This window comes from Dichotomopilus funicola (genome assembly GCF_033296635.1).
Source record: "Dichotomopilus funicola strain CBS 141.50 unplaced genomic scaffold C8A04scaffold_100, whole genome shotgun sequence".
Taxonomy (NCBI): domain Eukaryota; kingdom Fungi; phylum Ascomycota; class Sordariomycetes; order Sordariales; family Chaetomiaceae; genus Dichotomopilus; species Dichotomopilus funicola.
In genome coordinates, this window is record NW_026944121.1 from 26437 (window position 1) to 53971 (window position 27535).

The 27535-nt window shown below is 54.4% G+C and overlaps 8 protein-coding genes across 8 annotated transcripts; 4 read left to right on the forward strand and 4 right to left on the reverse strand.

Moving 5' to 3' along the window:
* Nucleotides 1-434: 434 nt before the first annotated feature.
* Nucleotides 435-1896, reverse strand: C8A04DRAFT_32809 (soluble quino protein glucose/sorbosone dehydrogenase; the record flags this gene model as incomplete). Its single annotated transcript, XM_062782225.1, has 3 exons — nucleotides 435-1040; nucleotides 1124-1513; nucleotides 1594-1896. The coding sequence occupies 3 exons, from the start codon at nucleotides 1894-1896 to the stop codon at nucleotides 435-437; spliced, it is 1299 nt and encodes a 432-aa protein (XP_062633055.1).
* Nucleotides 1897-5612: 3716 nt separating this feature from the next.
* On the reverse strand, nucleotides 5613-6561 carry C8A04DRAFT_40519 (uncharacterized protein; the record flags this gene model as incomplete). The annotated part of the gene is made up of 2 exons (XM_062784973.1): nucleotides 5613-6347; nucleotides 6436-6561. The coding sequence occupies 2 exons, from the start codon at nucleotides 6559-6561 to the stop codon at nucleotides 5613-5615; spliced, it is 861 nt and encodes a 286-aa protein (XP_062633056.1).
* A 1196-nt stretch (nucleotides 6562-7757) lies between these two features.
* C8A04DRAFT_40520 (uncharacterized protein) lies at nucleotides 7758-8282 on the forward strand (the record flags this gene model as incomplete). The annotated part of the gene is made up of 1 exon (XM_062784974.1): nucleotides 7758-8282. One exon carries the CDS (start codon nucleotides 7758-7760, stop codon nucleotides 8280-8282), a length of 525 nt encoding a protein of 174 aa, XP_062633057.1.
* Nucleotides 8283-10780: 2498 nt separating this feature from the next.
* C8A04DRAFT_40521 (major facilitator superfamily domain-containing protein) lies at nucleotides 10781-14637 on the forward strand (the record flags this gene model as incomplete). Its single annotated transcript, XM_062784975.1, has 5 exons — nucleotides 10781-10987; nucleotides 11048-11396; nucleotides 11480-12331; nucleotides 13001-14370; nucleotides 14407-14637. 5 exons carry the CDS (start codon nucleotides 10781-10783, stop codon nucleotides 14635-14637), a joined length of 3009 nt encoding a protein of 1002 aa, XP_062633058.1.
* Nucleotides 14638-16664: 2027 nt separating this feature from the next.
* Nucleotides 16665-17927, reverse strand: C8A04DRAFT_15623 (FAS1 domain-containing protein; the record flags this gene model as incomplete). Its single annotated transcript, XM_062778558.1, has 2 exons — nucleotides 16665-17735; nucleotides 17790-17927. The coding sequence occupies 2 exons, from the start codon at nucleotides 17925-17927 to the stop codon at nucleotides 16665-16667; spliced, it is 1209 nt and encodes a 402-aa protein (XP_062633059.1).
* Nucleotides 17928-19271: 1344 nt separating this feature from the next.
* C8A04DRAFT_32816 (putative carbonic anhydrase) lies at nucleotides 19272-20183 on the reverse strand (the record flags this gene model as incomplete). The annotated part of the gene is made up of 1 exon (XM_062782226.1): nucleotides 19272-20183. One exon carries the CDS (start codon nucleotides 20181-20183, stop codon nucleotides 19272-19274), a length of 912 nt encoding a protein of 303 aa, XP_062633060.1.
* Nucleotides 20184-21834: 1651 nt separating this feature from the next.
* C8A04DRAFT_32817 (NMT1/THI5 like-domain-containing protein) lies at nucleotides 21835-23061 on the forward strand (the record flags this gene model as incomplete). Its single annotated transcript, XM_062782227.1, has 4 exons — nucleotides 21835-21869; nucleotides 21945-22047; nucleotides 22104-22172; nucleotides 22237-23061. The coding sequence occupies 4 exons, from the start codon at nucleotides 21835-21837 to the stop codon at nucleotides 23059-23061; spliced, it is 1032 nt and encodes a 343-aa protein (XP_062633061.1).
* Nucleotides 23062-23520: 459 nt separating this feature from the next.
* Nucleotides 23521-26124, forward strand: C8A04DRAFT_15628 (P-loop containing nucleoside triphosphate hydrolase protein; the record flags this gene model as incomplete). Its single annotated transcript, XM_062778559.1, has 4 exons — nucleotides 23521-25169; nucleotides 25242-25452; nucleotides 25501-25644; nucleotides 25690-26124. The coding sequence occupies 4 exons, from the start codon at nucleotides 23521-23523 to the stop codon at nucleotides 26122-26124; spliced, it is 2439 nt and encodes an 812-aa protein (XP_062633062.1).
* Nucleotides 26125-27535: the final 1411 nt, after the last annotated feature.

Below are 27535 nucleotides of genomic sequence, written 5' to 3' on the forward strand. Positions count from 1 at the left end.
TGATTCGCACTGCGTCATGACCATCTATGATTTGGCCTACAGTTGCTGGAAATATTGTCTCGAATTCCACGGAACTAGCTCCTGATGTGAGAATATGTTTTTGTTGGAACGGCGAATAAATTTGAAACAACCGTACCTAACTTGCCATGTTAAATACAGCCGTAGGTGAGTGGTTGTTGTTCAATTGTTGCGGAACGACTGTCATCAACACCGTCGAAGTCATTGAGAGGCCAGTGGTAGCTAATTGTGAACAATCCCTCAACAATGCTCCCAACTTCCGACTAATCACGGAACCCTTGCCTTTAGGTTACTCGTAAGTAGATGTGCTGCATCAACTGCTGTTTCCAAACATCTCAAGTTCTCCTGAAAGCCCAAAAGAGTACGTGCTTCCGTAAACCACAGAGTTCACCCCCCTTCATCTAAACACCCATGGATCACGCCCCATAAATCACATAAATCTCCCCCGACGTATCACTCGACACAAACAGCCGTCCCTTCGCATCAAACGCCAACCCCACCGGCCGAAAACAATTATTCGGACAATCCCCCACGTCCCCATTCTCCAACACCGGCACCTGCGCCGTCGTGCTATCCGCCGCCTCCACGGGCTGCCCATCTTCCGCATTAAAATCCACCCGCATCACCCGATACCCATCCGCCGGACTCCGATCCCAGCTACCATGAAACGCAATATACGCCGCCGTCCCATCCGCGGTAAACTTCACGTCCAGCGGTGCCGTGTGAGCAGGGAAATGCAGCCGGCCCGTGGCGCGCGCCGTGGTGTCGTCGCAGGCGCCGATGTCGGATGGGTCGGGCACATCGTCCGGGTGGAAGAGGTCGCCGACGGAGAGGTTTGGGAGGGAGGTGATGCTGGAGGGGTCCCAGGCGGGGACGCAGGAAGGGTAGCCGAAGTTGCGGCCCTTTTGAGGGTTGTCGGTCGCGTTGAGGATGCCGTGGTAGCTGAGGCGTTCGGCGGGGTTGTTGGTGTGGATGTCGACGCCGTTGAGGTGGATGTCGTCCATTTGGTTTTCGACGGACCACTGGTAAAGGATTTGTGTGTTAGCTTTGATTTCGATAAGTGGGGTACCAAATACTTTAGCATCATGATATGGGGAAAACGCACAATCCCACCAAACACCGGATCCTCCGTCAACCCAACAATATTCCTCAACCCCCAAGCCAGCACCTCCCCGCCCTCAGCATAATCATGCGCAGCCTGCAAACCCTCACTAATACTAAATGTCTTAATGATACTGCGCGCAGCCGCCTGGTCCACAGTGGTGTTGTCGACGTTGGCCCCCGACCCCCGCGCGACTAGGATTGTGTCAGGGGACCATTGGGACGTGGCGATGGCCCGCGTCGGGTGGGTGCCCTGGAACGACATGCCTTTGACGATTTGCGTGCCTGCGTCGACCGAGCCTGTGGTTGCGTCGTAGGTGTAGGCCGTGACGCTGGCGAGGTTGGAGGTGAAGAGGGTTTTGCCGTCGCCGCTGAGGGCGATGCCGTGGTTGGTCTGGGGGTATATTGTTAGGGAAATGGGTGTTCTAGCCAAGGGATTTGTTGTTGTTGAAAAGAAGGGGGGGCATCTCATACCGAGCCACTGGCAACCTCGTTGCTCGATGCAACGCACACGATGTCTTCTTGATCTTCCAGCACAAGCCGCGTAACACTTTGCGTGCCGGCCTCGGCCACGAGCAGGTTGCCCTCCGAGTCGATAACAATATGCCGCGGGCTGGTGAGGCCGGTAGCCAGCACGGAGTAAGTGTACCCTTCGCCCAGCTTGGGCTCAAACCGGCCGGTCACACCAGAACAGGTGCCGGCGGCTTGAGCCTTCACGTCCGAGGCGAGCATCGTCGTGAGGGCGACGGCGCCCGTGAGCTTGCTTAGGACACCCATGGTGAGAATCAATGTCTGTGTGTGTTTATGGTCAACCGAATTCCGGGTTGAAATCTAGATTGGAATCAGTCTAAACGGCCATCAACAACAAAAGCCCAAACCTCAAAAACACATCTCTCCTCAAAAATAGCAGTGACCGCCCATCTTATCCCTCTCCAGCAACCCTCAGCCATTCCATCATCGCAGCGACGGAAAAACTAGAACGTAACCTCGCAATTTAATTACACTACATCCTTCAAAGCTCCCAAGCCCGATCGCCCCGAATCTCACCGTCCCTCTTTCAACAATCACCACCATCTCTCAGCGAAATTTCAAGGGGAAGGTGTCAACAATGGCACCCAAGGAGCGGGGGTTCCCCATCTCCGCTTTGCTTGGCGGTCATGCCTTGTTGCGCTGTATTGCGCTTCCGGCAATTCTCCCGGATCGGCGGGCTCGGCGTTGATACCCTTCGGGCTGTCGAACCCCGAACCCGTCGCGGCGGCAGGAGACCGGGGTGGTTGGTAGGTGCGGATCGATGGATCGATTGGAACTATGCCGTACTGGGGGTGAAGAAAGATACCGGTAAATATAAAATCTGTGCATAGGTAGGCAGTAAGAGAGTGGCGTACCCTGACAGCCCGGGTTAGTGGGATGGATTGAAAGCTGCTATGTGCATACGCTTTGCGACCGTCCTCGGCCAGTGTGCTAGAGTAGCTAGACGGGCGAAGGGAATGTATGTCGGAAGTTTGGTCGGTGGCGTTATACTTGGTGACTTGGCTTGAAGGGGGCTGGTAACCGCCAAAATTGCGATCATACTGAAATCCGTTCTCTGGGTGAGTGATGGTTGAACAGTTCTCTTTGCGATTTGCTTTTTTTGATTTCATATGGTCGTTGTGTTCTGTCACTAAGTCTCGCCGGCCACTGATACATGGTGTGCAGGCTTTCCCACATTGTGCGTAACGAAGCGTACCGTTGGGTTGATTAAATCTGGGCAGTCCTAGACGGCAGACTCAATTCAAATTAGGTACCCGCGGTCTGTTGTTGCACAGTTTCAAGATGGCCGCCAAATTTCGTTCAGTTGATAATTTACCGCATCGGCATAGCCAAGACGACAAACAGTGAGTACGAGAGTTGTTAGGGATTGTTGTGAGACCTATGTACTTGCAATACTGCTGCAGTGACACGGAAGCACGTTCAGTCCTTTGTGTCGCTGTGTGCAGGCATTGACAGCGTAGCACACAGGTTGTTGATATGTAATGTACATTACCTGGTCCTTGGATTGTTCCCTCACGATTGACCTGTAATGAGCACTTGGCATTGTTCTTCCTGATTTGAGCATTGTGTGTCCTGATGGAGGTTTCCCACAATCAGCTGCGATGCATCGGGCCGCTTAGCGTCATTATCGGCAGTACGGACAATATACCTCCCATCAGCTCGTAATACCCTCAGATCGGGGCCATTCACCTCACCAATAAGTCACAACTACCCTAATTCACGCTCATTACCCTCACCTCCCCGCCTTTTTTTTCCGCTTCCCGTGTTGTCCCGCACAAAGCATGCTTCGCGAACTCCGGGGTGCCGATCCTGCGCTGAAACAGAGTAGGTACTTACTTTGGATTGTAATGTAAATCCTAAATTAGACGAATGGAGCGGCTTGGTTTTGTCTCACCGCAGCTTGGAAGGGTCTAAGGGGGTTGAAACGGCCGGGTGCTCAGTCAGGATCGTCGGGATGGGGCAGCACAGCCCTGAGAGATTCGATCGAGATAGGGCAGTCGAGCCTGTTCTTGTCTTGTCCTGCCCTGTCCTGACTGCCAGGTGGCCCTGTGTTCCATGATCTTGCTTAAACCCGACCCTGGCCCTGAGTGTCACTTTGAGTGAACCTGGGGGGCTGGATTGCCAGGACAGCCTCAACTTAGGGGTTCTGGGGTCACTGTCCCAGGTTGTTAACGCCGGCCCTAACCATCTGTACCCTACCAAGAAACCTAACCGCGCTCTAAAATCCCATGCCCCAGGCCCAACGGCAGCTCCCGCTTTCCAACCTTCTGGAATGCACGAGGGGGGCGGTGTATTGACTTGACTTTACTCAAGCTGGGGGTTCAGAAAAGCTGAGGAAGTCTCTTTTCTGGTGGGCAGGGGTATTTGGAAAGGAAATTGAGCTGGGGCTGAGGACTGAAGAATGGGTAAGGCTGTGGTGTGTGGGGTTGGTTTCATTCTGCATTTTTGTGTCCCGTTTTGTTCCCCGCTCGGGCGCCTTGCTCCGTGGACGGTGGTAATCTTTTGAAATACTGTGTCTTGTGTAAGCGGTCTGTACAGTACGGCAGGGGTTCAGTTTGAGACTGTCAGTGAGTTCGGGAAGGGGGTACAGCCGGATTTTGGGCGGGCTGTATGGTACTGGGTATTGTACGGACGGTACGTACCAGGGTAATCGACGTCTGGTCATGAGTGTGTAAGTCGAGTTTTTCGGTTATGGGTTTATTTACTTGTTTGTCAATGTGTACGGGTATTAACGGTGATGTCGGAGAAGCACATGATAATAATGAGTACCTTACTGTGTTTTGCAGTATTGTGAAATTTCCGGAGGCCCACACATGTTATGCAACATTGGCAAAGCTTCGGTGTTGAATCTGGACGGAGTAGGCACTCCGAACGGGCAGAGCCGGGTAATATTGCGCGACGAGTATCTGTTGTGAACGTGTTTCGGGGGCGGTTGAGGCTGAGAATGTCGCGGTCACGTTGTATTCAAGGTTGGGTGGCTAACAGGTTAAAGATTTGAACTTGGAAGATGTGCGAGGCTCGGGGGATTGCTTAATTATTTGGGAGAAACATGGTGATGGTTTGTTTCTGTGGAAATCGAAAAACGTGTGTGGCTATGAATTCTCTGCCTGAGATGATGAGAGCATCAAGTTGGGAGCAACCGCGATGCACTACAACAACGATCAATCACAATCACAAAATCCCCTACCACAAAACAGCAAAAATCAAAAGCTAAAAGAAGAAAAAAATCCAAAAGCTTAAACTACAAAAAATTTCACCGTCCTGACCTTTCCCCACCCGTCGGTGGAGGGATAGTAGTCGGCTACGAAAAACCCCGTCAGAGTTTTTACAGTGGCAGTGGCGGAGGAAGATGGGATGAAACCATGGAAAATGGCGTTTGGGCCTAAGGCACGGTCTTTCGGAGGGACAGTAAAAGCAGACAGGCTGATGAAGACGAGGATGATGGTGGTCGATGTATTCATCTATGGGAATAATTTACAAGAAACGGGTAGTCAGTGTTTCGCTATCGATCGGTTCATGACGTGTGGCGAGCCAGGCCAGGGTCAAGTTTGGCAATGGGGTGTCTGAATTGAATTTCAGATGCTGATGATTCTGATAGCTTCTAGCAACTAAGAGTGCCTAACAGGCCTAATAATGTGATGTAGGGAATCAAGGCACGCGAGATGTTTGCGCATAGCTCGGAAAATCTGGCGGCCAACTCGAAGAGAAAGGACAAGAAAAGAAGAAAAAATCGCAGAACTCAGCCCGTTCGCAATGATATGCTCCTCATGGGCTATGGCGTCGGGCCTTGGTTAACCGTACTTGGTTTAATCGTCCCGCTCCACGCGGCCGAGCAGCGACGCCAGCTCCTCGGGCGACAACTTCATCTCGCTCGAGTCGTAGCCGTTGATACAAAAATCGATGAGCCAAATCTTGACTTTGCCCGCCAGGAGATTAAGGCTTGGCCTTTCCATTCGTGATGTTCAGGCCGCCGAGGTATTAGTACCTCCCTGGGCTATGACGGGTTCCTTCTCCAAGGGTATACGGCCGTGCCCAGAACCGCGGTACTCGCTGAAGGCAAGGTTCAGTCTGGCCCAATCCCACTTGCGTCCCAGGATCAAGAAGGCAAAGCACAGCACCGGCACCATCAGGACGTCGAGGACACCGAAGAAGATGGCGCTGCCGGTGACGCCGATGACGTAGCCGCCGTCGCTCAACCCGAAGGCGACAGGGTAGAGCAGCCACAGCATGTTCGGCCACGCGGCGAGAATGACATAGTCGCGGCCGATGCCGAGGCGAGCCGCGAGGAGGCGGCTCTCGTTGAGCGTGCTCATGGCGAGGATGACCCACGAGAAGGTGCCGAAGGCGAAGAAGCCCCACTTGTAGTTGGTGGTGGTATAAGCGGCAGCGAGGTAGGTAAGAACCCAAAGCCAGGCGATAAAGATGTTGCAGATGATGGTGGTCCATGAGACACCAGACAGCAGTCCAAGAGCGAGAACGACAGCTGGGAATGATATGCTCCAGTTGATGTACTTCGCGTAGAAGACCTGGCGGACTAAGCCGTTGCCCGCGTTATCGGCCTGCTTGACAGCGCTCCACCCGAGGTCGGAAGCCTGGGCATAGTAGGCCACGGCACCGACCAGGAGAGCGACGGTGAAGGTGTAGTGGAAGACTCTCCGGCTCTCGTGGGAGGCGAAGCAGAAACATAACAAGCCCAGCTGCAAGTTTGTGAGTGTGTGGCCACAACTACCAGAGAAAAGAAAACAAAGGGAAAGGAAAAAGAGAGAGACGAAAGCTGGGACCTACGAAAGCAACGATATAGATGGCTGTAACCGCCCAAAGCCATTCGGACCCATGCACAGAAAGGGTCTCGTCAACTCCAGCCGGAGGGTTGGCGCTGAGAGCGTCGTTTCTCGTCAAGAGAAGGGCCATTGTTGTTACTAAGGTCACCTCAGTGTTGCGTGATAAGTAAAGCTCTTACAATGAGTCTGTTTTATTATCGCTGTGAGACTGGGAACTTGCCGTCTCTTATAGCCGCTGCGTGTCAAGTGGCCCCCGGCAGACATCGGGCTTACTGAGACAACGGTTCCATGATTGCACCGAACCCCGGCTGCCCAGTATCTGAATTCCAGAGCTCCCGACACCAAATTCTTTGTGGAAAATTAGATATGGCAGTCACGGGGGCCGTGTGGGAGCAAATGCGGAAGCAAATGCGGAAGCAAATGCGGAAGCAAACGCTGCTGAGTCATCTGCGATTGGTGCCAACGGAAGCTGATTCTGACAAATAGAGAGACACGCCGCTACGCAACTCGTTAAGCCCCATGCCGGATAGTGGTAGTTTTGCTTCCGCACATTACAGAGCAGGACAACGCAGAGCCGTCAGCGTCCTCCAAAGTCTCGACAGCGGAGGCGGGCGCAAAGCGAATGCAAAACGGACGCAAAGTTCAACCATGGATCTCACGGGAGTAGCAGGCGCACCAGCAGCGATAGCGAAGCCCTCCAGGATCTTCATAGTGAGTCCTACTTCGTGCTTCAGCCGAGAAAGCCCCACACCTTGTCTCTGACATTTCAAGGTTGACAGGCGTGTATCTGCTGCAAGGCCCGCAAGAAGCGTTGCGATGGCGGTACACCCAGATGCGGCAGCTGTGTGGCACGTGGCGCAGAATGTGACTATGCCCCGGTCCGCAGGACTCGAGGTCCGGGAAAGAGGTAGCCAGCAGAGACTCGGAGCCGCATTCGCCGCCTACTGACTTGCCGCCAGTGAGAGACACAGAGAGAGACCTGCAGAACCCTTGAGCGAAACCGAACTCGTTCTACCCTCCTCTGGGCTGCCTAACAGCACAACTCCTGATCCCATCAACTCGATACCCTCCTCCACAGAGAGACTGGTGGGCCAACCAGGTCCATTAGTCCGAGTGACCGCCTCCGCTGGGTCATCCAAGACACAGATAAGTCCCGCCAAAAACCTCATTCCACTGGCCGCAGACTTCCTTGTTCCTGGCGTCTTCGAACTCCAAAAGACGATGGAGGAGAGTTTTAAAGAAGTCACCGCCAACAGACGCAAATTCGTCCCACTACTCCCGCGCCACTTTTCGAGACGTCTCATGCAGAATGTGTTCGGAGAGGCCATGGGGGGATATCAGCTTCTCGACCAGCCCAGCTTCGTCACACTCCTTGAAGAGCACTACGCAGCCAGTCCTGTCGATCCGGCTGACAGTCCTGCCAGATGGGCCCTCGTCAACGCCGTCATCGGTCTTATGCTCCGGGCCAAGATCGCCCCAGGCGCAGAGACCGAACTGTCCAGATACCCCCGGGCATTCTACCGCAACGCCACGGCGGTAATCCCGGAGCTCATCCTGCAAGACCCGAGTTTGCTTTCGATACAAGCGCTGCTTGCTATGGCCATGTTCGCGGAGGCAACGTCGGACACACGATCCTTTGTCATGTTGGCAACCACTGCTTCGCGTCAGCTGGAGCTACTACTAGCAGCCAACCAGGGACGAGTGCCAGCACAGCAAGTGCTCGATATGGCGGAGCGGGGACAGCTCGAGCGGGCATACGAGATTGCTTCGGCATTCGAGACGCTTGCCGCGCAGAGATACGGGATCCGGTCCCTGTTAAATAGTGATGAAATCGAAGGGAGTGCATTATAGCTATGGAGCGGCCCACGGAGGATACGAGCTATCCGTAATTACCATACTGGGCTTCCGTGTTGAGGATGGCTGTCGCTGATGACGGGACAAGTCTAAGGTCATGGTAATACTCGTAGTAAGAGGAAAGCGTTCAATAGTAGACAGGTCGGGTGACAAATGGGAAAGTTGAAGGAAAAGGCCCCAAAACACCAGTAACTAGTTAGCAGCAATCAAAAAGCTCACCAGCCAACCCTCTTCGCCAGTGCAAGGAGGGGTGGCTGGTTACGAGAACCCCGGTGGGTTTTACTTCGCCGCGGACGGGCGGGAGTCGAACCGGCGGCCTCTGGGGAGAGGTCACCTGACCGGGGCCCCGGGGGGGGGGGGGGGGGTTAAGGTCCCCGCGCTCCCACCGTTAGAATATTTGCCCATTCGGAGGGAGCTGGTGTCAAGGGAGGTGCGGCAGTTGTATATATAGACCCGGGGCCGGGAAGGAGCGCCAGGACATGGTTAGGATAAGTCGGGGAACTGAGAGACTGCATTTTATGTATTACTCCCCTAGGTGCCATCTACATCGAGCGACGCACCTTTGAGATCTCAGCGACGCACAACATCGATGGCGGCACGTCCTGCATGTCCGAGCGCACTGGCGCGTACTGCACCGGAAATCAGCTAGTGCAATCCGGGCGATAGCGGAAAGCGGAATCCGCGCCGAACAGGAGGACCCATCATGGCGCTGCTGCTAAGCAGTGACTAAAGACCCCAAGAACCCTTACCGCGTCAGGATCGCCTGCAGGAACGAAACAGAACACTTGGTAAAACTTCTACCCATGGCTACCGTGATCGCTCCGGGTAGTCAGCGCTCCTGGGCCGCCCGTTCCAACCTCCAGTTCGTTGTTGGTCCGTGTCTCGTCTCTCCAGCCAGCCACGGGTCGAGAACCGAGACACAAAACCCAATTGCACGGCACCACAGACCGTCTTGGCTGTATGATTTGGCGATTAGCGAGCTGCAACGGTGGACTTTGTTCCTCGACCAAAGAATTTGAGACACCACCTGCGGGCTGGTTTTAAATAACTGGATCAACAGCACGTTTCTCTTACATGCAGCACAGTATGGTTTTGGCTGACCGTGCGCGATATGTAGACGGTGTTGGAGCTGGGTTTGGACAGGCGTTCGATTGATTTCAGTGATGGATACATTGTCGGGGGCATGAGATCTAGGCTTCTACCCATCGGCCTACTCTAGTACCAACCCCAGAATGTTTGCGAGTAGGTTATGTTTGATGCTACAATGTTTCATCATCCGGCCCGGCCGCTACACTTTTCGGATTCCCATCAGAGCGGCCCGCCGTTCGTTCCCCGGAAGCCCCAGGCTAGCGTCGGTTGACTCGGGGCCTGGCCCTGGCATTTGCTGGGGCTTTGCCGCTTGGGGGGCGGGGCGGGGACGCCGAGATCCGGGAAAGTGGAGAATGTTGCCCTGGCGATCGCTGGGGTTTGGTGAGAACAAGTCTCATCGTGACCTTGGCTTTCGCTGGGCAGGCTAGGGTGTTGTCGGTGGGTTGGAGATTTTGGGGGTCGATGGGGTTGATGTTGGGATGCGGTGGATTGGAGGAGAGAGAGGGAGAGAAGGTGAAGCGGCCGTGTTTCCTGTGGCTTTCGGGACCTAACCTGGAAGTTGATCTCATGGGATCCGAGGTTCTTTGCCGGGTTTATTTCTCGTCGTCTTTGGAAATGGTGTGTAGATTCTATGTTCGATTTGGACGTCCAATGTTGAAAACCCGGCCATTTCGGACACAACATGAAAAGTCGCACTTTGTCGTGGGTTTATGTGAGGTTACCTCAAAGCTCCAGGCGTTTGACCAAAACGGCCAGGCTAGGCCATGCGGGTCAGGGTCAATACGGTAACGGCATCGTCAGCGGCACCGATTGTGGCGCCCACATGGGATAGCCGGCAACGGAAGCGGCAGCGGAAGCGGCCTGCAACCAACCTGGAAGCAGGCGGTTTGCGCTTGCCGGCCGGGTGAATGCCGTTAGGTAAAGGTCGGGAAGGCATTGAATGGCCGCTCAGAGGAAGGTGGAGAAAGCCCATGCTCCGAGGCCCCACGGAGAATTTTTTTTGGTCACGGAAACATGCAAAAGAATGATGCACGTTGCCCAAACCGAGAGGAGGGGGACGATGCATCCCCTGCTGAAGCGGTTCCTCTTTGGGATTTCTAGTGTACGCCCGGCTTTCCCAGTGGATTTCGAATTGGTGGTTTATCTTCCATGTTTTCCTTTCCCTCTTGTCCACCCGGGCCTGTCCCAACTTGCGCATCTCGGATTCTCACATACGCACTCGCTCACTCTCGTTCAATCTCATACGTAGCCGGGCCCGGAATACGGCGACGAATTGATAGGCGGCACTCGCCGACTCCCACGAGGCTGTGCCGCATCGGCTCCGCACTTTGTCGGCATCCGTCGAGGTTGCTCGGCCGGCCCAACACTCGTTTGAGGGCAACGCAAAAGAGAAGAGGATGACGGAAATGCCCGACAATGGCCGGGTTGACAGCACCAGGCCCGAAAACGCCAGCTATACGAGCACGGCCTCATCAACCGCCTCTCTTTCCGACTCCGCGAAACGATCTAGCCGGGATTGCCAAAGTGATTTCAACCCGGCGCACCCCGCAACTGACGCCATTGACCACGAAAACATAGCCCACAACCATGACGGCTCAAACAACAACAACAATGTCACTACTGCATCCCAAGCGACGGAGAAAGGCGCCCCGCCTGTGGCCGACGGTGATGAGCTTCCCACAGGGGCCGCGCTAACCCTTCACCCGTCGACAGCGACAACTATCGAATTCCCCGAAGGCGGGCTGACGGGCTGGCTCGTCGTTTTGGGATCTTTTTGTGCCATGCTCTCGCTTTTTGGTTTAATCAACTCCGCGGCGGTATTCGAGTCGTACTTTTCGACGCACCAGCTAGTCGACAAGACAGCGTCAGAGATTGGCTGGATTTTCAGTCTCTACTTGTTCATCGTGTTTATTGTCGGCATTCAAGTGGGGCCGATTTTTGACCGGTATGGTTCCCGCGTACTGGTCGCGGTGGGAGGGCTTTTGATTTTTTTGAGTTTGCTGTTGTTGAGTTGGTGTGAGGGTATGTTTTGGATTTATTTTTTGCCATCAAATCCGAGCGACTGATTTTGTTGTTGGGGCGTAAGCAGGCTGATAAAGACGCAGAGTATTACCAAATTATCCTCACATATTCAGTCCTCGGCGGTCTGGGAGGTGCGCTCCTGAATAGCCCCGCGTATGGGGCGATTGCGCACTTCTTCAATGTCCGCCGCGGCCTCGCCACCGGCATTGCCTCTACGGCTGGGGGAGTAGGCGGCGTGGTCTTCCCTGTCCTGCTCCGGGCACTGCTCCCGAGCATCGGCTTCGCATGGAGCTGCCGAGTCTTGGCCTTCATCATGTTAGGACTCGCCATCCCGTCCAACCTCTTCATCAAAACACGCCTTGCTATCGCTCGTGGCCCCGACGGGCGGGCCAAGGTTCAGTCGGTCTGGCCTGACTTCAGCGTGTTCAAAGACGCCCGGTTCGCCTTCGCCTCCGTCGGCATCTTCTTCATGGAATGGGGTCTATTCATCCCCCTAACTTACATCGTCTCCTACTCCGCAGCCCACGGCCAGGATGCCACAGAGAGTTACCTGCTGCTCTCCTACCTGAACGCCGGTTCTGTGTTGGGCCGGGTGCTGCCGGGGTTCCTCGCCGATCGATTTGGGCGGTTCAACGTCATTATTGTTACCATCGCGTTGTGCGTCATCACCATCCTCGCTCTGTGGCTGCCGGCGGGCACGTCTGAGGCCATGTTGATCGTGTACACCGTATTGTTTGGGTTTGCGAGCGGGAGTAACCTGGGCCTGGTGCCTGTATGTCTGGGTCAGTTGTGTGATCATAGGCGGTACGGGCGGTTATACTCGACTGCCATGATGGTAGCGAGCTTTGGGACACTCAGTAGTGTGCCCATTGGAGGTGCGATTTTGGATGCGGGGGTGTCGGAAAATGGTTGGCGTAACTTGATTATCTTTGCTGGTGTAGCCTACTTTGTGGCCCTTGTGTGTTACGCGAGAGCAAGGTCGTTGGCGGTGGGGTGGAATCCGCGGAAGATTTTCTAGGACGTTTGGATTATTCCATGGAGGCCATGAGGAATGCGGGTTCCCGCCGAGGGGCAGATATTAGACCACTCCCGGTGGTAAGAGATTTTGGTTAAAAAGACCTGAAGTTGGATAACTCAAAGCCTTTCTTGAATAAAAAAAACATCAAAAGTTGGCGAGGTTGTCCAGTCTTGGCTGTCGTGGATTTAAAGTTCCCCGTTGGATATCCATGGCCGTCGGGACGGCACAGTTGTCGTGGGAATTAACTGTGCCTTCAACCTCGGGAGCGGCCAGGGGGCGTTACGGCCCTGTCAATCTTAATGCTGTGCCTCATCGTCCGAGATCGTGAACCTCGAAGTTGAGATGGTTCCGGGCCTCCTGGTCGCAGCCGACGGCCTCATTTCTGCAGGCGGTTGGTCCCCTGGCCAGGTCGAGGGAACCCCCAAGGCACATGCGGCCAGGCAGCCCCACAGTTACCCGACGTCACCCAAACCGCGGGGCACCTGCTGTGCCGTGGGGTTTAGTGGGATGACCCCGCCAAAATTTTCGGCCGAGTCTCGTCGATTTGAAACGCTTTCAACTTCACCTACCACTCGCCCCTCGCCAGGGACCCGGTACAACATGACCGCCGAACTATCAGCAGCCCCTGTGCTGTCTACACCAGCGGAGCATGTCTTCGAGTATGCTGTTGCCTCGTCAAGTCCTGGCGACACAGTCCCACCAAAGTCAGACGATGAAGTGCGCAAACTTTACGAGATCGAGCGAACAGCGAAAGAAGTACGCCAGGGCGGATGGAAGAGGATAGCCCTCCAGTTCCCGGACCACATGTTGGGAGACGGGCCACGGGTGGTTGAAGTACTCAACGCAGAACTCCGTTGCCTCCCGAACCCATCCGAATCCCCAGCGCCTGCTGAGAGGATATACATCCTTGCCGATACATCCTACAGCGCCTGCTGCGTCGACGAAATCGCAGCCGAACACGCCGACGCCGACGTCGTAGTGCACTACGGACGATCCTGTCTCTCCCCCACCTCCCGACTCCCCGTCATCTACGTCTTCACCCACCACGCCCTCGACCACCCCGAGACCCTAGCCGCATTCGCGAAACAATACCCAAACAAAGAAACCCACGTCATCCTCATGGCAGACGTCACCTACCAAGACCACATCCCCTCCCTCGCGTCCGAACTCCACCACACACACGGCTACACCAACCTCCTCTCGACCACCGTAATACACGACCCGAGCGGTGCAATCCCCAACCGGAAACTCGTCCACCCCGGCAGCAGCGAGCTCACCGAGGTTGCCTCGTCCTCAATCGACCTCAAATCACACCAAATCTTCCACATCTCCACCCCGCCTACCTCCCTCCTCCTCGTGCTTGCGTCCCGCGTACAGGACCTCCACATCTGTCCCACGCCGGACTTGGCGTCTCCGGATGCTCCGTCGTACTCACCCACCCGCCTTTTGGGTCGTCGCTACGCGCGGTTGCTGAGTCTTGCGTCGGCCGGGATCATTGGGATTCTGGTGAACACGTTGTCTGTGTCGAATTACCTGAAGTCAATAGACGCGCTGCGGAAACAGATTGCGGCGGCGGGAAAGAAGAGCTATACCGTTGTTGTTGGTAAGCTGAACCCGGCGAAACTGGCCAATTTTGCTGAGGTGGACGGGTGGGTGGTGGTTGGGTGCTGGGAGAGTGGGTTGGTGGAGGATGATGCGGGGTTTTTTAAGCCGGTCATCACGCCGTTTGAGTTGAGGGTTGCGCTGATGGGGGATGAGAAGCGGGTTTGGGGTGGGGATTGGTGGGGGGGTATTGAAGGGGTGCAGGGTGATGGTAAGGTTGAGGAGGGGAAGGTAGAATCAGGGGAGAATGGGGAAGAGGGCGATGAGGAATGGGATGAGGATGAGTCTGCGCCACCAGATTTCGATCTCAGGACTGGGAAGTTGATCACACATGCTCGGCCAATGAGGACTGGGGTTCCAAGAAAAGTCAAGAAGACCGAGGAGGATAAGACGATAGATGGGAAGAGCGATCAGTCAAGTAGTGCCCTGGCGGTACTGTCAAAGGGAGAACTGGCCATGGTCAACGGAGTGGTTAGCCCAGGAGCTGAGTTCCTCCGGTCGCAAAGGACATGGCAGGGGTTGGGCAGTGATCATGTGGCGGAAGAAAGTACGGCGATTGAAGAAGGGAGGAGTGGCGTGGCGAGGGGGTATACTGTGGGTGATGCTGAGGTGAAAAGGTAGCATAAAGTGTGAAAGGAATGAAGTGAACAACGACTTCAGGCACCTGTGGATGTATGTGAACTGTGTCTCAGGAGGGCATTTGAAAAGGTGCTGTCATTCACAACGTGAAAAGAGGGCGCCTGTATCTCCAAGGCAGGAGTCTATCACCGCCTACTTCTCGAGAACCAAGGCGCTCTTGGCAAGAATGGGCTGTCGGGATATGGACATGGTCTCGATGGCTGCATCTCTCCTCACATTGTCAACCCTGGAGACAACTATGTTGGCAAATGTCATTGAGAAGTTTGTGCAGGGGATCCACAAAGCCGAACTGCGGGCAGAGGCGATCGACAAAGGGGCTCTGAACTGTCGAAGCCTGATCCACTGCTACGAGACAGTTAAAACTAGCCAGGCCGTCCTGGATCAGGAGGCCCGCCATCTCAACGAGACCCTGGCCAAGGCGAGGTCGAAGATGATGGAGAAGCTACTCCTCCAAAGGACCAGCCTCTCTGCGGATGCTCTCATAGCGCAGCATTTCCCCGCAGGAGGCCGACGCCAAGGGGGCCATAAACCCGAAAACCGGCGAATGAATGACATATATGGCAGCTCTATGAGGCCCTCTGGTCCTTCGATCCACCCACGCTCTCTCCTTCCCTCCCTGCCTATCCCCTCGTACACAAAGACCCCTACAATCCTTCTCCCTTCCCCACCTCTTACAACCCCCCATCGCTGTCTCCTACCCCGCGATCGACAGCATGCTCAAGGCGTCTGGCGCGCGTCACATACAGGGCCTCATGATACTCTTCGGCCTTATCAACCTCTCGTCTAGCGCTGTCGGCTGGGCGGAGCACTATACGGTCCACCTGCCAGTGGCCACTGCAGGTAGGAGGGTCATAATAGGACTTGGTGGCTTTCACCCACCTTTTGGCCACCAGGGTAGGGTACGAGGTGAAGACGATATTTGCTGTAGTGGAACGCTTACCACTCTCCTTCAACCAAGTACCCATACGTCCGTCCAGCTCTGTCGTGTTGAGTATGCTGTCCTTCCTGGGGTCACCCTCGCTGATGGTTGCTGAGGACCTATAAAATGACCAAAGCCTCAGGTCCGTGGTGTTGCGGTTCCCCTTGGCCGCGGCGGCGGGAACGGCGTCCTTAGCCCGAGGCGTCGGACTTTGCCCGCTGCGGTCGCGGCGGTTCTTGTCCTCTGGTTTCTTGAACTTGGCATGGATCTTGGCTGTACCATGGTATCCGCAAAGGAAGGAGATGCTAGGCTGGATGTGGCGGAAGAAGTCTGTCATTGTGGTTGTGTGGGCTAGGAAATTTGAGGTTAGTATGTGATACGGGCGGCGGGGTGATCGAAACGGCGAAGGGGTATGGTAATTATCTTCAAAATCCCATGATTAATTACCTGGTTCATGGATGGGGTGGGTGGTTTTTATTTCTTGCTTGACGCGAACTGGCTGGGTTTTATGATGAGAGGACAGAGTGGAACTTGAGAGAACAGGTTGAAGTTGATGTAATTTTGCACTTAGTTATTGAAAAGGTGTGATGTTTAGTCCTGGGAGCCAAAGAATCTTGCAACGTACGGTTAAAACCCACTTGAAAACTCTTTCCATTCTTGTCAAGGCATTGTCGACCGTATTCAGAAAGCCAGGGTGGGTGGCCGGGGCGGGTGACAGTTGTTGCCGATGCCTGGTCAAATTCCATCGTGGAAATCGGCGGCCTAGTTCTGAAGGAATGATCTGAGTTTGTTTACCGACAGGATTTAGAGACAATCGGTCACCGCCTATTAGAGTAAAGAAACACGAACAACAAAAGGCCAGGCAAAGAGAAGGACAGCGACATCACACTTCGTTCCACATACATGCATAGTAAGCCCTAACTTGTCCCATCAGTCGGAGACGAAACGTAATTAGAGGCGATGAAGCAGAACGGGCTCAAGTCTCTTTCCACTAGGTATTAACACAACAATCAAAAGGGGTATCAACACATCCATCCTTCTTCGAAAAGACAGCCACCCATTCCCCGACCAAGTACATAAATACCCTTGCTTACAGCGCCATCATAGCCCCAATTGCCGCAATCCCAACTCCAACACCCGCCCCAGCCAATCCCGTACACCTCGGCAATGCGACACCGCCGTTAGTCGAACTCCCATCCTGACCATATGCGGTCCCGTACCCCCCATTCACACCCCCACTGGCCTCAGCCGGCGGACAACTCGCGGTACAAGGCAAATCAGACGCAAACGGCGTCGGCACGCCAGTACCCGTAGCCGTGGCTCCGACTTGCGTCAACACCGGCGGCTGAGCCGCAGTCAGCGAGAAATTCGGCCGCGCATTGGCCTCGTCCGGGCCGAGGACATTATCGATCAGATGCACAACGCCGTTGGAGACCAAAATGTCCGCTTGTAGAATCTCCGCCGAGTTCACATAGATAAAGTTCGTGTGCCGCGTAATGGCCAGCTTGTTGCCATTCTCAGCCGACGCCAGCACGCTCTCGTTCTTCAACTCCCAGATGTGCGATACCCGGCCAGGGACGACATGGTACCGCAGCACGCGGCGGAGGGTCTCGGTGTCCATCCGCTCGAACGTGCCGGCCAGCTGCTGGAACGCGGCGTTGCGCGGCGCGAAGATGGTTACGTCCTTTTGCCCTGCGACTTCGTCGATCAGATCGGCGGCGTAGAGTGCGCCGACGAAGGCGGTTAGGTCGGTGTAGGCGCTGCGCGCGGTGGACTCGATGCCTTCAGGCACGCGCATCACGGAGTCGATGATTTGGATTTTGCCGTTGTCGAAGGAGAGGTCCTCGACGACGATGGTACCGCGGGTTGCGAAGCCCGAGGTGAGGACCACCTCTTCGCTCGGCTGTTTGTTGAGGATTAGGTGTTGTCCGCCGGAGACGCTGGTGTAGTCCTTGTCGGTGAGGTCCGTGGCGGCCCAGATGGAGTCGCCTTTGAGGAGGGACGTGGTCGTGATGCTGCCCTTGAGGACGTGATAGTGAAGCGTGGAATCTAGCCGGCTGTCGCTGTAGGAGTCCCAGTCGCCGAGCTTCCCAAAGGCATTATCGTTCGGCGCGGCGATTGTCACCTCGCCGGAGAACTTGCCAAAAATATCGGGGTGTTTCTGATCATTTTGTTAGCGGGACCATCGCGTAGCAAATGATACACTGAAACTCACTTTGATCAAGCCACGAAATGTTGTGAGATTGGCCTGCCCAGCAAGGACACTTTCGAGGCTTGCGGCCTGGGCGGACATCGCGGACAAAAGAGCCGTAGAAACAACGCCCAGCAGGGCGGTAGTAGATCCGAGAACCATCTTGCAAACGGGCTTTCAGCCAACCCACCGATGTGAAAATTATCCGTTCAACGATAAGCGTTTGAGTGAGTGAGTGAGCGACTGATGAGAGGGACAAATGTGCTTGGTAAAAAAAACAACCACCTCGAACCCGCCGCCGCGATGGACAGGGCCGCGAGAAAACACAAACAACCCACAACGATTTAAATAATAAATGAAAGGATGAAAGGGCGCAGCTATACGCCGTAAGCTGAGAAGGAAGGCGCAAAATAAAACCACCAAGCCTGATGGTCTGATGGGTTACATCCGCCAAGGAACCCATCTCATCTCCTTTCCATCCATCCCTTTCCCGTCCACCCCCTGTCCAACTTTACATTCTAGCCTCCAACTCAATTCTAACGGCAAAATAGCATTCCGTCCGTTTCGTTTGAGGGTACACTAGCATAATAAGAGGGGAGCCCCCAACCGCTGCGCTGCACCATGCTGTCCGTCACGCGCCCAACCGCGTCGCTGTCTGCACGATTTGGTGCCTGCTTGCTCCACTTGCCCGTGGAATGGAACGCTAAAAGTTAGGGGAACGCCCGAAATAAGCCGCGGCCCCGCTGGAAGCCCTGTGATATTGAGCGCCAAGCTCCCACTGGATTGGCCGAGACCGCGCGATTGCTGAATGTTTTCCATGTGTCTGGACTGTGCCGCTCCCGCTCACTTCCCGCTGCGGTTCAGGCACCGAGTCCGGCCCGTCCGGGCAATACGCTCCGCTCTCCACAAGTCGTGCTCTCGGGCTTCCTCCCTTGTGGTCGAACAGCTCGCCCTGCGTAATTGGACCTCACCCTGTGCATGGCTGTTTCATGGTGTTGTTTGTTTTTAACACTGGAATGTCAAGTTCGTCAAGCGGACGGCTTGCGTCTCTCGAACGAATTAAGCGGGTGTCGGATGGGGCCGAGATTCTTCGGCTCCATTGCAAGCGAGACGCGGGCTGGATTAAGATCTAATACATCAGGGTAATCAAACGAACGTCTCGGCGAAGGGACTCTTGGTATGGCCCACAAGGCTTCCTTGAGAATTACCTTATTCAAAGGCCGACCCGACTCAACATAACTCGGAGAAATCGTGATGAGTTCAATTGGTTCGTTAAAAATGCCTCACTGCAATAGTCAGCCGCTTTCGTTAAAAATCATTAATGAAGCTCAATAAGTTACCCCAACACTGAAACAGCGCGATTCATATAGTATTCATGGGAACGAGTGTTTTAAGGCAACAGTGAGCTAACATTCGATGCGACCGAAACTCCCCGAATAAGCTAAACATGAAAGTCATAGAGTAGGCCGGCTCACAGCTTATCATCTCCGAAATTTGATGACACCCTCATTCGGTGAGATTGTAAATCTTCTGAATATCCTTAAGAATCCCCGCGAAATCAATCTCAAGATCCTTCAGCAACCCGTCATTGAACCCAAACACCCAGCCATGGACAATGGGGAACTGGTTCTTCGCGTACGACTGCTGGACCGAAGCCGACTTAATGACGTTGCGGGCCTGTTCGTAGACGTTGAGTTCAACCAGGCGCTTATACCGGGCCTCGTCGTCGGCGATCGCATCAAGCTCCTTCTCATGCAACCGGTAGACGTCGCGGATGTTTCGCAGCCACGGGTTCAGCAAGCCAAGGTCCTTAGCCGTCATCGCAGCTTTGACACCGCCACAGCCGTAGTGGCCGCACACGACAATGTGCTTGACCTTGAGGTGCTCGACGGCGTATGTGATGACGCTCATCACGTTGAGGTCGGTGTTGTTGACAAGGTTGGCAATGTTGCGGTGCACAAAGGCGTCGCCGGGTTCCAGCCCCGTGATCTGCTCTGCGGGGATCCGCGAGTCGCTGCACCCGATCCAGAGGTATTCCGGGTTCTGCCCCGCGGAGAGCTTGACGAAGAAATCCGGGTCGCTAGCCTTCTTCTCATCGGCCCATTTCTTGTTGTGGTCGAACACACGGTCATGGGTTTGACGCAGGTACAAGTTGATGTCTTTCTCCGCCATGTTGCGCCAGTCAGCGTCGGCCGTGTTTATTGATGTTGGCGTGGTAGTTGTGGTGGTGGTGGTGGGGTTGTTGTTGTTAGTGGTGGGGCTTCGGACAGCGGAGGATGAGGAGAAAAGGCTTATATGACGGAGTGATGATGGTGGTGGTGGTGTTGTTGCGAAAATCGGCCGGAGTCCGACTCGTTGGGGAAGTGCGTGTCGTGGGAACGCCCGCAGCAATGTTGTGCTAACACGTGAGGCGACCATGGTTACCCCGTTTTCGAACCCTCGCATCCTTTCCCACCGATTCAGCTTCTGCAAGAGTCAAGCTTTTGGTGGAAGGCGCGAGAAAGAAACACGTAAACCCACTGCTGATTCGCGCTAGACGTCTCAACGGTTGGGGGTTTGTCCAGTGTGATAGCAGCCCTAACCCTCTGGACCGTGAATTCTCCTGTCAACCACCCCGATTTGGGACAGACGGATCCCCGGTCCAGTGAATAGGCTGTTTTGGTTATTCCCTATGATTCACTATTGAGCGCCTCCCAATCGGAATCCTTTATACCCGTCTGTTTCCAACCGATTCTGGTCCGGCGTTTGATTCTTTTGTGGTCAATCCTTTGACACGATCGCGTGGGGTTCAAATCGCGCACCGGACCCTCTTTCCCCACTTCTGTCAGGAGTGCGATTTTACCATCTCCGGGAAAGAGCAATCAAAGTGTGGGCTTTCAACTGTTTTGATTGTAACAATAGGTACTGCAAGAAACAGAGTTGCTTGTTCAAATAAACTTCCGGGTAATAAGCTGGAATCAAAATAATGACTCAATTGAGTCGGTTATGAAGTGGTCCTGAGGCATCCTAATGTGTTTATTCAATCCCTCCCACTATTAGACTCCGATACCGGCTAGGATTCTGTTAACCCCATAATGCCAATGTTTCTGCCGTCAATAACCGCAACCGTGGGATGAAAGAGAACTTATTGTGAAGGTCTGTAAACCTGCGCTACTCCAACGCTTCTCAATTCAACTCGGTGTCCACAGTAAGGCAATATATCGAACGGTTGTGGTTGTGCGGATGACACAGCAGCCAACTAGCCTGAGGGACTGAGAGACCCCCCATACCTACCGTACCTTAGTACATTGAGTCGAGTACCGAGTACCTCGTTACTAACAGCAGAAATCGTACCTCAATCTCCAATACCGGGAACAAGACAATGCCGGAAGCAAGACTTCGAATCCGGCGCGTCCCCTCACTGACGTAGGAAGCCGGGTCGTTTGGAGGGGTCTTATGTTGGTCCGCTGCTCCACAGCATGGAACACTAAACTCTGATAGGATGCTCGAGTAGTACATGCAGAGCCATCGCGCTGGGTGGAGAAGGCTCAGTCATACATTGCTCGCTTCGGATCCGGTTATGGAATGCGTGGGGGGGTTTGCTGAGTGGACCGGGAGCAGCCCGGATGAAGACCAAGCCCGGCATAAAGCTACGATCCCTTTCTTCCCGTCCCCCCTCTTCCCTGTATTTTCTCTCTTCTTTTTCTCGTATCCCGCAAAAGTACAATCCCCATTCGCCAATACCATATCGAAGCCCAAGCATTGTACGATGCCCTGGCAAAAGAAATGGCGCCTCTCGCAGGAAACATATCTATGTGATCAAGGTAACTTTAACTATAAAGCAGCCGGGTGTTCGGGAGCTTGCTGTGGCCCGTCGTTTCTCAGCGCTTTTCTCTGCTTGACAAGCAGGGAACAGTGTTGGTTGAGGACACCACAGCAAGCTTCCGTTCTGAGAAATACCGGTCGAACTTGATCTGGATAATACCAGCGAAAGGACATGCTTCTTAGCCTCCCATCCCCCTCTGAAGTGCCATGTCAGGCACGCATGAGTTGGACTAACCATCCACAGCGCAAGCTCTGATCTTTCACGATGTCGACTGACAAGATCACCTTCCTGACCAACTGGTATGCATTAGCACTGACTGATGACAGAGACGATAATGTTGGCTTTGCGGAAGTCTTTTGCTGACACCAGCTTAGGCACGCGACGCCGTACCATGCCCCGCTCTACCTCGCTCAGGCTAAGGGCTACTTCAAGGATGAGGGCATCAAGGTGGCTCTTCTCGAGCCCAACGACCCCAGCGTAAGTCTGGGCACATCAATTATCTCAAGGAAACCTCGGGCTAATATCAACTTCAGGATGTGACCGAGATCATCGGCACTGGCAAGGTTGACCTTGGTTTCAAGGCCATGATCCACACCCTAGCGGTACGTGTTCCTAAGAGATGGTGCCCCTATTGACGTTCTGCAACACGCCACTGACGCTTTGTAGGCCAAAGCCCGTGACTTCCCGGTCCTCTCCATCGGCAGTCTGCTCGACGAGCCTTTCACCGGTGTGGTGTATCTCAAGGACTCAGGCATTACCACCGACTTCCGCACGCTCAAGGGCAAGCGCATCGGCTACGTCGGCGAGTTCGGCAAGATCCAGATCGACGAGCTGACCTCGCACTACGGCATGTCCCCCTCCGACTACACCGCTGTGCGCTGCGGCATGAACGTGTCCAAGGCCATCATCGAGGGCAGCATCGACGCCGGAATCGGCCTTGAGAATGTTCAGATGGTCGAGCTCGAGGAGTGGCTCACAGCCCAAGGCCGCCCCAAGTCTGACGTGCAGATGCTGCGCATTGACGAGCTCGCCGAGCTGGGCTGCTGCTGCTTCTGCACTATCCTATACATTGGCAACGAGAAGTTCATCTCCGAGAACCCGGAGAAGGTGCGCGCCTTCATGCGTGCCGTCAAACGCGCGACCGACTTTGTCCTTGCCCAGCCGGAGCAGGCGTGGGCCGAGTACGTCGACTTCAAGCCGGTCATGGGCACACCGCTCAACCGCAAGATCTTCGAGCGCAGCTTTGCCTACTTCTCGCGTGACCTGAAGAACGTCCAGCGCGACTGGGAGAAGGTCACCAAATACGGCAAGCGCCTCGGGGTGCTAGCCGACAGCTTTGTGCCGAACTACTCCAACGAGTTCCTGGGGTGGTCGTTTGAGGAAGAGTCTGCCGACCCTACTGGCGACCAAAAGCGCATGGTCGCTCTCCAGAAGGATGTTGCGGAGGCCGGCGGTTTCCAGCGTCTTGAGCGCCGCGTTTGCTGCGCCTAAGAAATGACACCGGGGATCTCTCTCATCGTCCCTCGGGACCCAGAGCTCTTTGATCAACCTTCGTTCGGAATGGCAAGATTGATGTACACTCATTTAGCCCCTACTAGGAATCTTAGTCCAACCCAAAGCAACAAATAAAATCTTGCAGCCAAGAAATATTGAAGTGAAAGCTTCCTTGACTTGAGTCGGTTGTGGTGCGGGTTAGGGTTTGCGTGGGAAATCGGGCTGCTGCCTGAAGCGTAAACCAATTACAGGCACTTCCTTCTCACCCACTCAGATGCATGCATGTGTGACTCAACTCATCCTTCCCCTGAGAGTTTCAAGTTCCAGACAGTCCATATTTAAACTTTCCTGCTCCCCTGTGCTGCCGGACTAGTTCCTCTTCTTGAATTAAACAACCGCTCTGTTGGGTGAACCATATATCTCACTTTGCCCAATTTATCATCATCTATTACCACTATGCCTCACGACCACGACTCCACGCTCGAAAGTGGGACAGACTCAAGGCCCCAAGACGTCAGTAAAACCGAGATTCACTTCTACCGTGGGACGAAACTCGGCCAAGTTTTAACCACCCCATTTCAGACTTCTCAAACCAACACCATCACCGCATCAACTGGGAATTCTTTAGACGCTCTCACACCCTTGCTCGGGTCCCTTGCCATCGATGCTTCGTCCACAAGCCCCAACCCTAAGTATTTGGCCGAGACCCCTGAAAGAGAGGATGATGCTGCATTGTCAACCCCAACCCCCGTAGTTGAAGCTGGCCCTGAACCAAGGCAGGGCGTGATAGCGAAGGTGTGGCCCAGCCCGAAGCTAGTGGAAAGCAGCTCCGCTGCATGCGTGCTATGTGGTGTGACCGCTACAATTGAGTCCAAAATCTACGAGACTCTCTGCTGTCAGCAGAACGCCTGCGAGACTTGCTTGACAAACGCAATACCCGATCGCATACAGTCCGATATCTGGTGCCATATGGGTTCGTTGGAGTGGTCTGGATGTATAGCCGGGCAGTGTTCGGCGCGCTCACGGGGATTGGATCTCCCTCTCCGGATTGTACACGCCCAGTTTGGCATGATAACCAACGCCCAGCAGGCTCGTGTGATATTGGAGCTTGTAAAGCCACAGCCGTCACAACAGGAGTGGGAACTGGCCCAGAAGCTGCATCAAACCCTGGTTGAGCATGAGCTTGCCTACGCCTGGGATGAAGCGCCGGGGTTTGATATGAACTCTATGCTGATGCTGCCCGTTCGCTCGGGCTTTCTGACCCAGCGCGTGCCTATCCTCAAGGATATGCTGAAGACTAAGGTGATGCGCTGTGCGCGGTGTTCGTTCGATTTTAATGCTGTGGATACGACGAAGAACGAGGCAGCCTGGACATATGTCACCACGCGTTTCCCTGGAGACTGGTCATGGATGGTGCTGGGTCGCCCGTCCAAAGCTGTCTTGCCTCAGTGTGCCTCCAAGCACTCGCTTGACATCTGCGCGGATTGTCTTCCCAAGTTTGCCTTCGCTGCACTTGAGTTTGTTGATGGTATTGCGGGAGGCGGTAATTACCGCTGGGCGTGTTCGATGTGCAAGGAGATCTGGACACCAAACCTGGTCGAAAAGCTAGCCCGGCTCGTAGATCCCAGCCGTGTCCCGCGAAGCCTATCAGGGTTGTCTATCTCGTCAAACCTCCCTCAAGGGCTGGCCGCGAAGCCCGCTGCTCTCCCATCGTCCTTATCATCCATGTTTAAGCGTACCAACAAGCCGAACCTTCTAGGCGGTGGCGGTTCATCCTTCGGTCCATCACCAGGCCCGTCAGAAACCGCAGCCCACCAAGAGGCGCTAATGAACGCCATCGTTACCAAAAAGCCCAACGTGCGTTGGCGTGACGTAGCAGGGATGTCCATCGCAAAGGAAGAGCTCCAGCGAGCCATTATCTTCCCAGCCAAGTTCCCGAGCCTGTACAATGGAAAGCGCAAGCCGCCCAACGCTATCCTTTTGTACGGTCCCCCTGGCACGGGTAAAAGCCACCTTGCCAAAGCCGTTGCCACAGAAGTCAACCACACTTTCTTCAGCATTAGTGCCGCTGACGTGGTGTCCAAATGGATGGGCGACAGTGAGAAGTAAGTCACCTCTAATTACCCCCCACCACCCCCCTTTCCTCTCCATCTTACTAACCACCAACCACCCGTCAGATTAGTCAGAAACCTATTCACCCTTGCCCGGCAACACGCTTCCTCCATCATATTCCTCGATGAAATTGATGCACTCTGCTCCAACCGCGAGGGCAGCGGATCCGGCGGCGCAGCAGGAGCAGGAGGAATGGGAAACAATGAGCACTCGAGCCGACTCAAAACAGAATTATTACTCCAGCTGGACGGGACCATGCACACCGACGCTCCTGCCGTAGACGGGAATAGCCAGTCCGGGGAAGCGGACAGCAAGAAGAGCGAGAGTAACGGTAGAGTGGTCGTCCTGGCCGCGACTAATCTACCGTGGGTGTTGGACCCAGCTTTCCGAAGACGGTTTGAACCGCGCGTGTACGTATCGTTGCCGGATAGGGAGGCGAGGCGGGAGTTGTTTCGGATTCATGCCGAGGTGGATGAGAATTCTGATGGTGACGAAAAGGCGGCGGCTAGCAAGCGTGGGGATGATGAACGGGGTGGAGAAGGGAGTATCTTGAGTGATGAAGACCTCAATGAACTGGCGGATATGACGGACGGGTACTCGGGGAATGACATCGCGAATGCAGTGAAGCATGCGATGGGTATGCCTGTGAGGGAGGCGCAGCGGGCGAGATATTTTCGCGTGGTGAGTGAAAAGGGGGGGTTACTTGGTGAGAGTGGGAGTGAACAAGGGGGCAACGAGAAGTACTATACGCCTTGTGGAGCGGACGATGAGGGTGCCATTAAGATGGGATGGGAGGATGTACCGGAGAACAGGCTACGCGTAGGACCGGTCACTGCAGAGGATTTCAAGCGAGTCCTGCGGAACCGAACCGTCAAGTCGTCGGTGGGTGCGGGCGAGTCGCAGAGGTATGAAGACTGGACACGTGAATTTGGCGTGGAGGGGAAATAGTAAATGGCTGGGTCAAATCGGGGTGCTGGTGGTACAGATCGTCGTTGAGCTAATGAGGTCATGAGTTGACATTTGGGTGTTGGGATTCTGTTGGTAGTTCTCGGGTAGGGCTAGCTAGCAAGTTTAGGCATACACAAGTAGCATTACTAAAATAGATAGATATTTACATAGTTACACTGAGTCTTAATTGTTTTTATTGCTGTTCTCCCAGGTGTCCTACCTCTGGCTACCTGAGGTCATGCTTCAATCTTGAATTGATATCGACGGTGACGTTGTGTTTTGTCATCTCGACGAACTCATTCTCGACGAATTACATGGGCTTACAATTCCTCTGTATGCAATTCTCTCCTATACAAGGCTGCTATAGTAATGAATCTTTGTCATGCTAGGATTTGGCCGTTCCCAAGTTTCTAAAATACAGGAATTAATCGATGAGTAGTGGAAGTTTACTCTTTAGTTCCACGGCAATCACTCCTTTTAATGCTAATCCATTACTCTATGATCGGGGACACATGCCCTTTTTGCTTAGGACGTCACACTTATTGGTCTCACACATTCTTTAATGACGACGATGTGTATGTACCATGTCGGCCATGGAATGTGGGCCTATCAAATGAACTCTGGTCAGGACTGGGAACCCCCTGCTATCATGGGCGGATGAACAGAGCAGCAGCTCTTCCACCCCCGCATAACAGCCCCAATCTCCCCAGAGCCGTTGGTTTGATATTTGATGATCCCTCCATTCAGCGCACTTCAATTTGTTCCTCCCTTCAGATTTCCCAGCCATCACCAAGTGTCTCAACTTGCCCCTGAATGTCAAACCTAGCCTCACCTTTGGAGTTCTAAGTACCAACTTCACCAAACCCTCACCGCCATGGCCGGGTGGCTACGACTGCGAGAAGTGGTTTCGCTCCAGGTCCCGCGCCCGAGACCAGCACTGCGAGGCCACAGGCCATGATCCTGCTCACTTGTGCGACACTTGTGATTATATCTTCACCAGCAAACATGACAGTTACCAACATATGCGCGCCACGGGTCACTTCGCGGACGGCGACTCCTCTAGTATCTCCTGCCACAGGGACTTCCCATGCGAGGTATGCGACGGCTGGTATCGCACGGACAAGGATTGTGACGACCACATGATTGATGACCATTACTACTGTCGCGACTGCGAACGCTTTTTCGACAGCAGCAACAACATATACCAGGTAAGACGGCGATTCCGCAGACCGGATCCGCGTTCATAAATGGTAACACAACTCCTAACATCACACGTATTCCGAAAGCATTTGTACTCCTGCCAGCACCTCGGTGCTTCCATCGAATGCCCATTCTGTACCAACACCTTCACCACGGCAGCAGGCTTGACACACCACGTCGAGACTAGGAGCTGCGCGCGTGCCCCCCATCT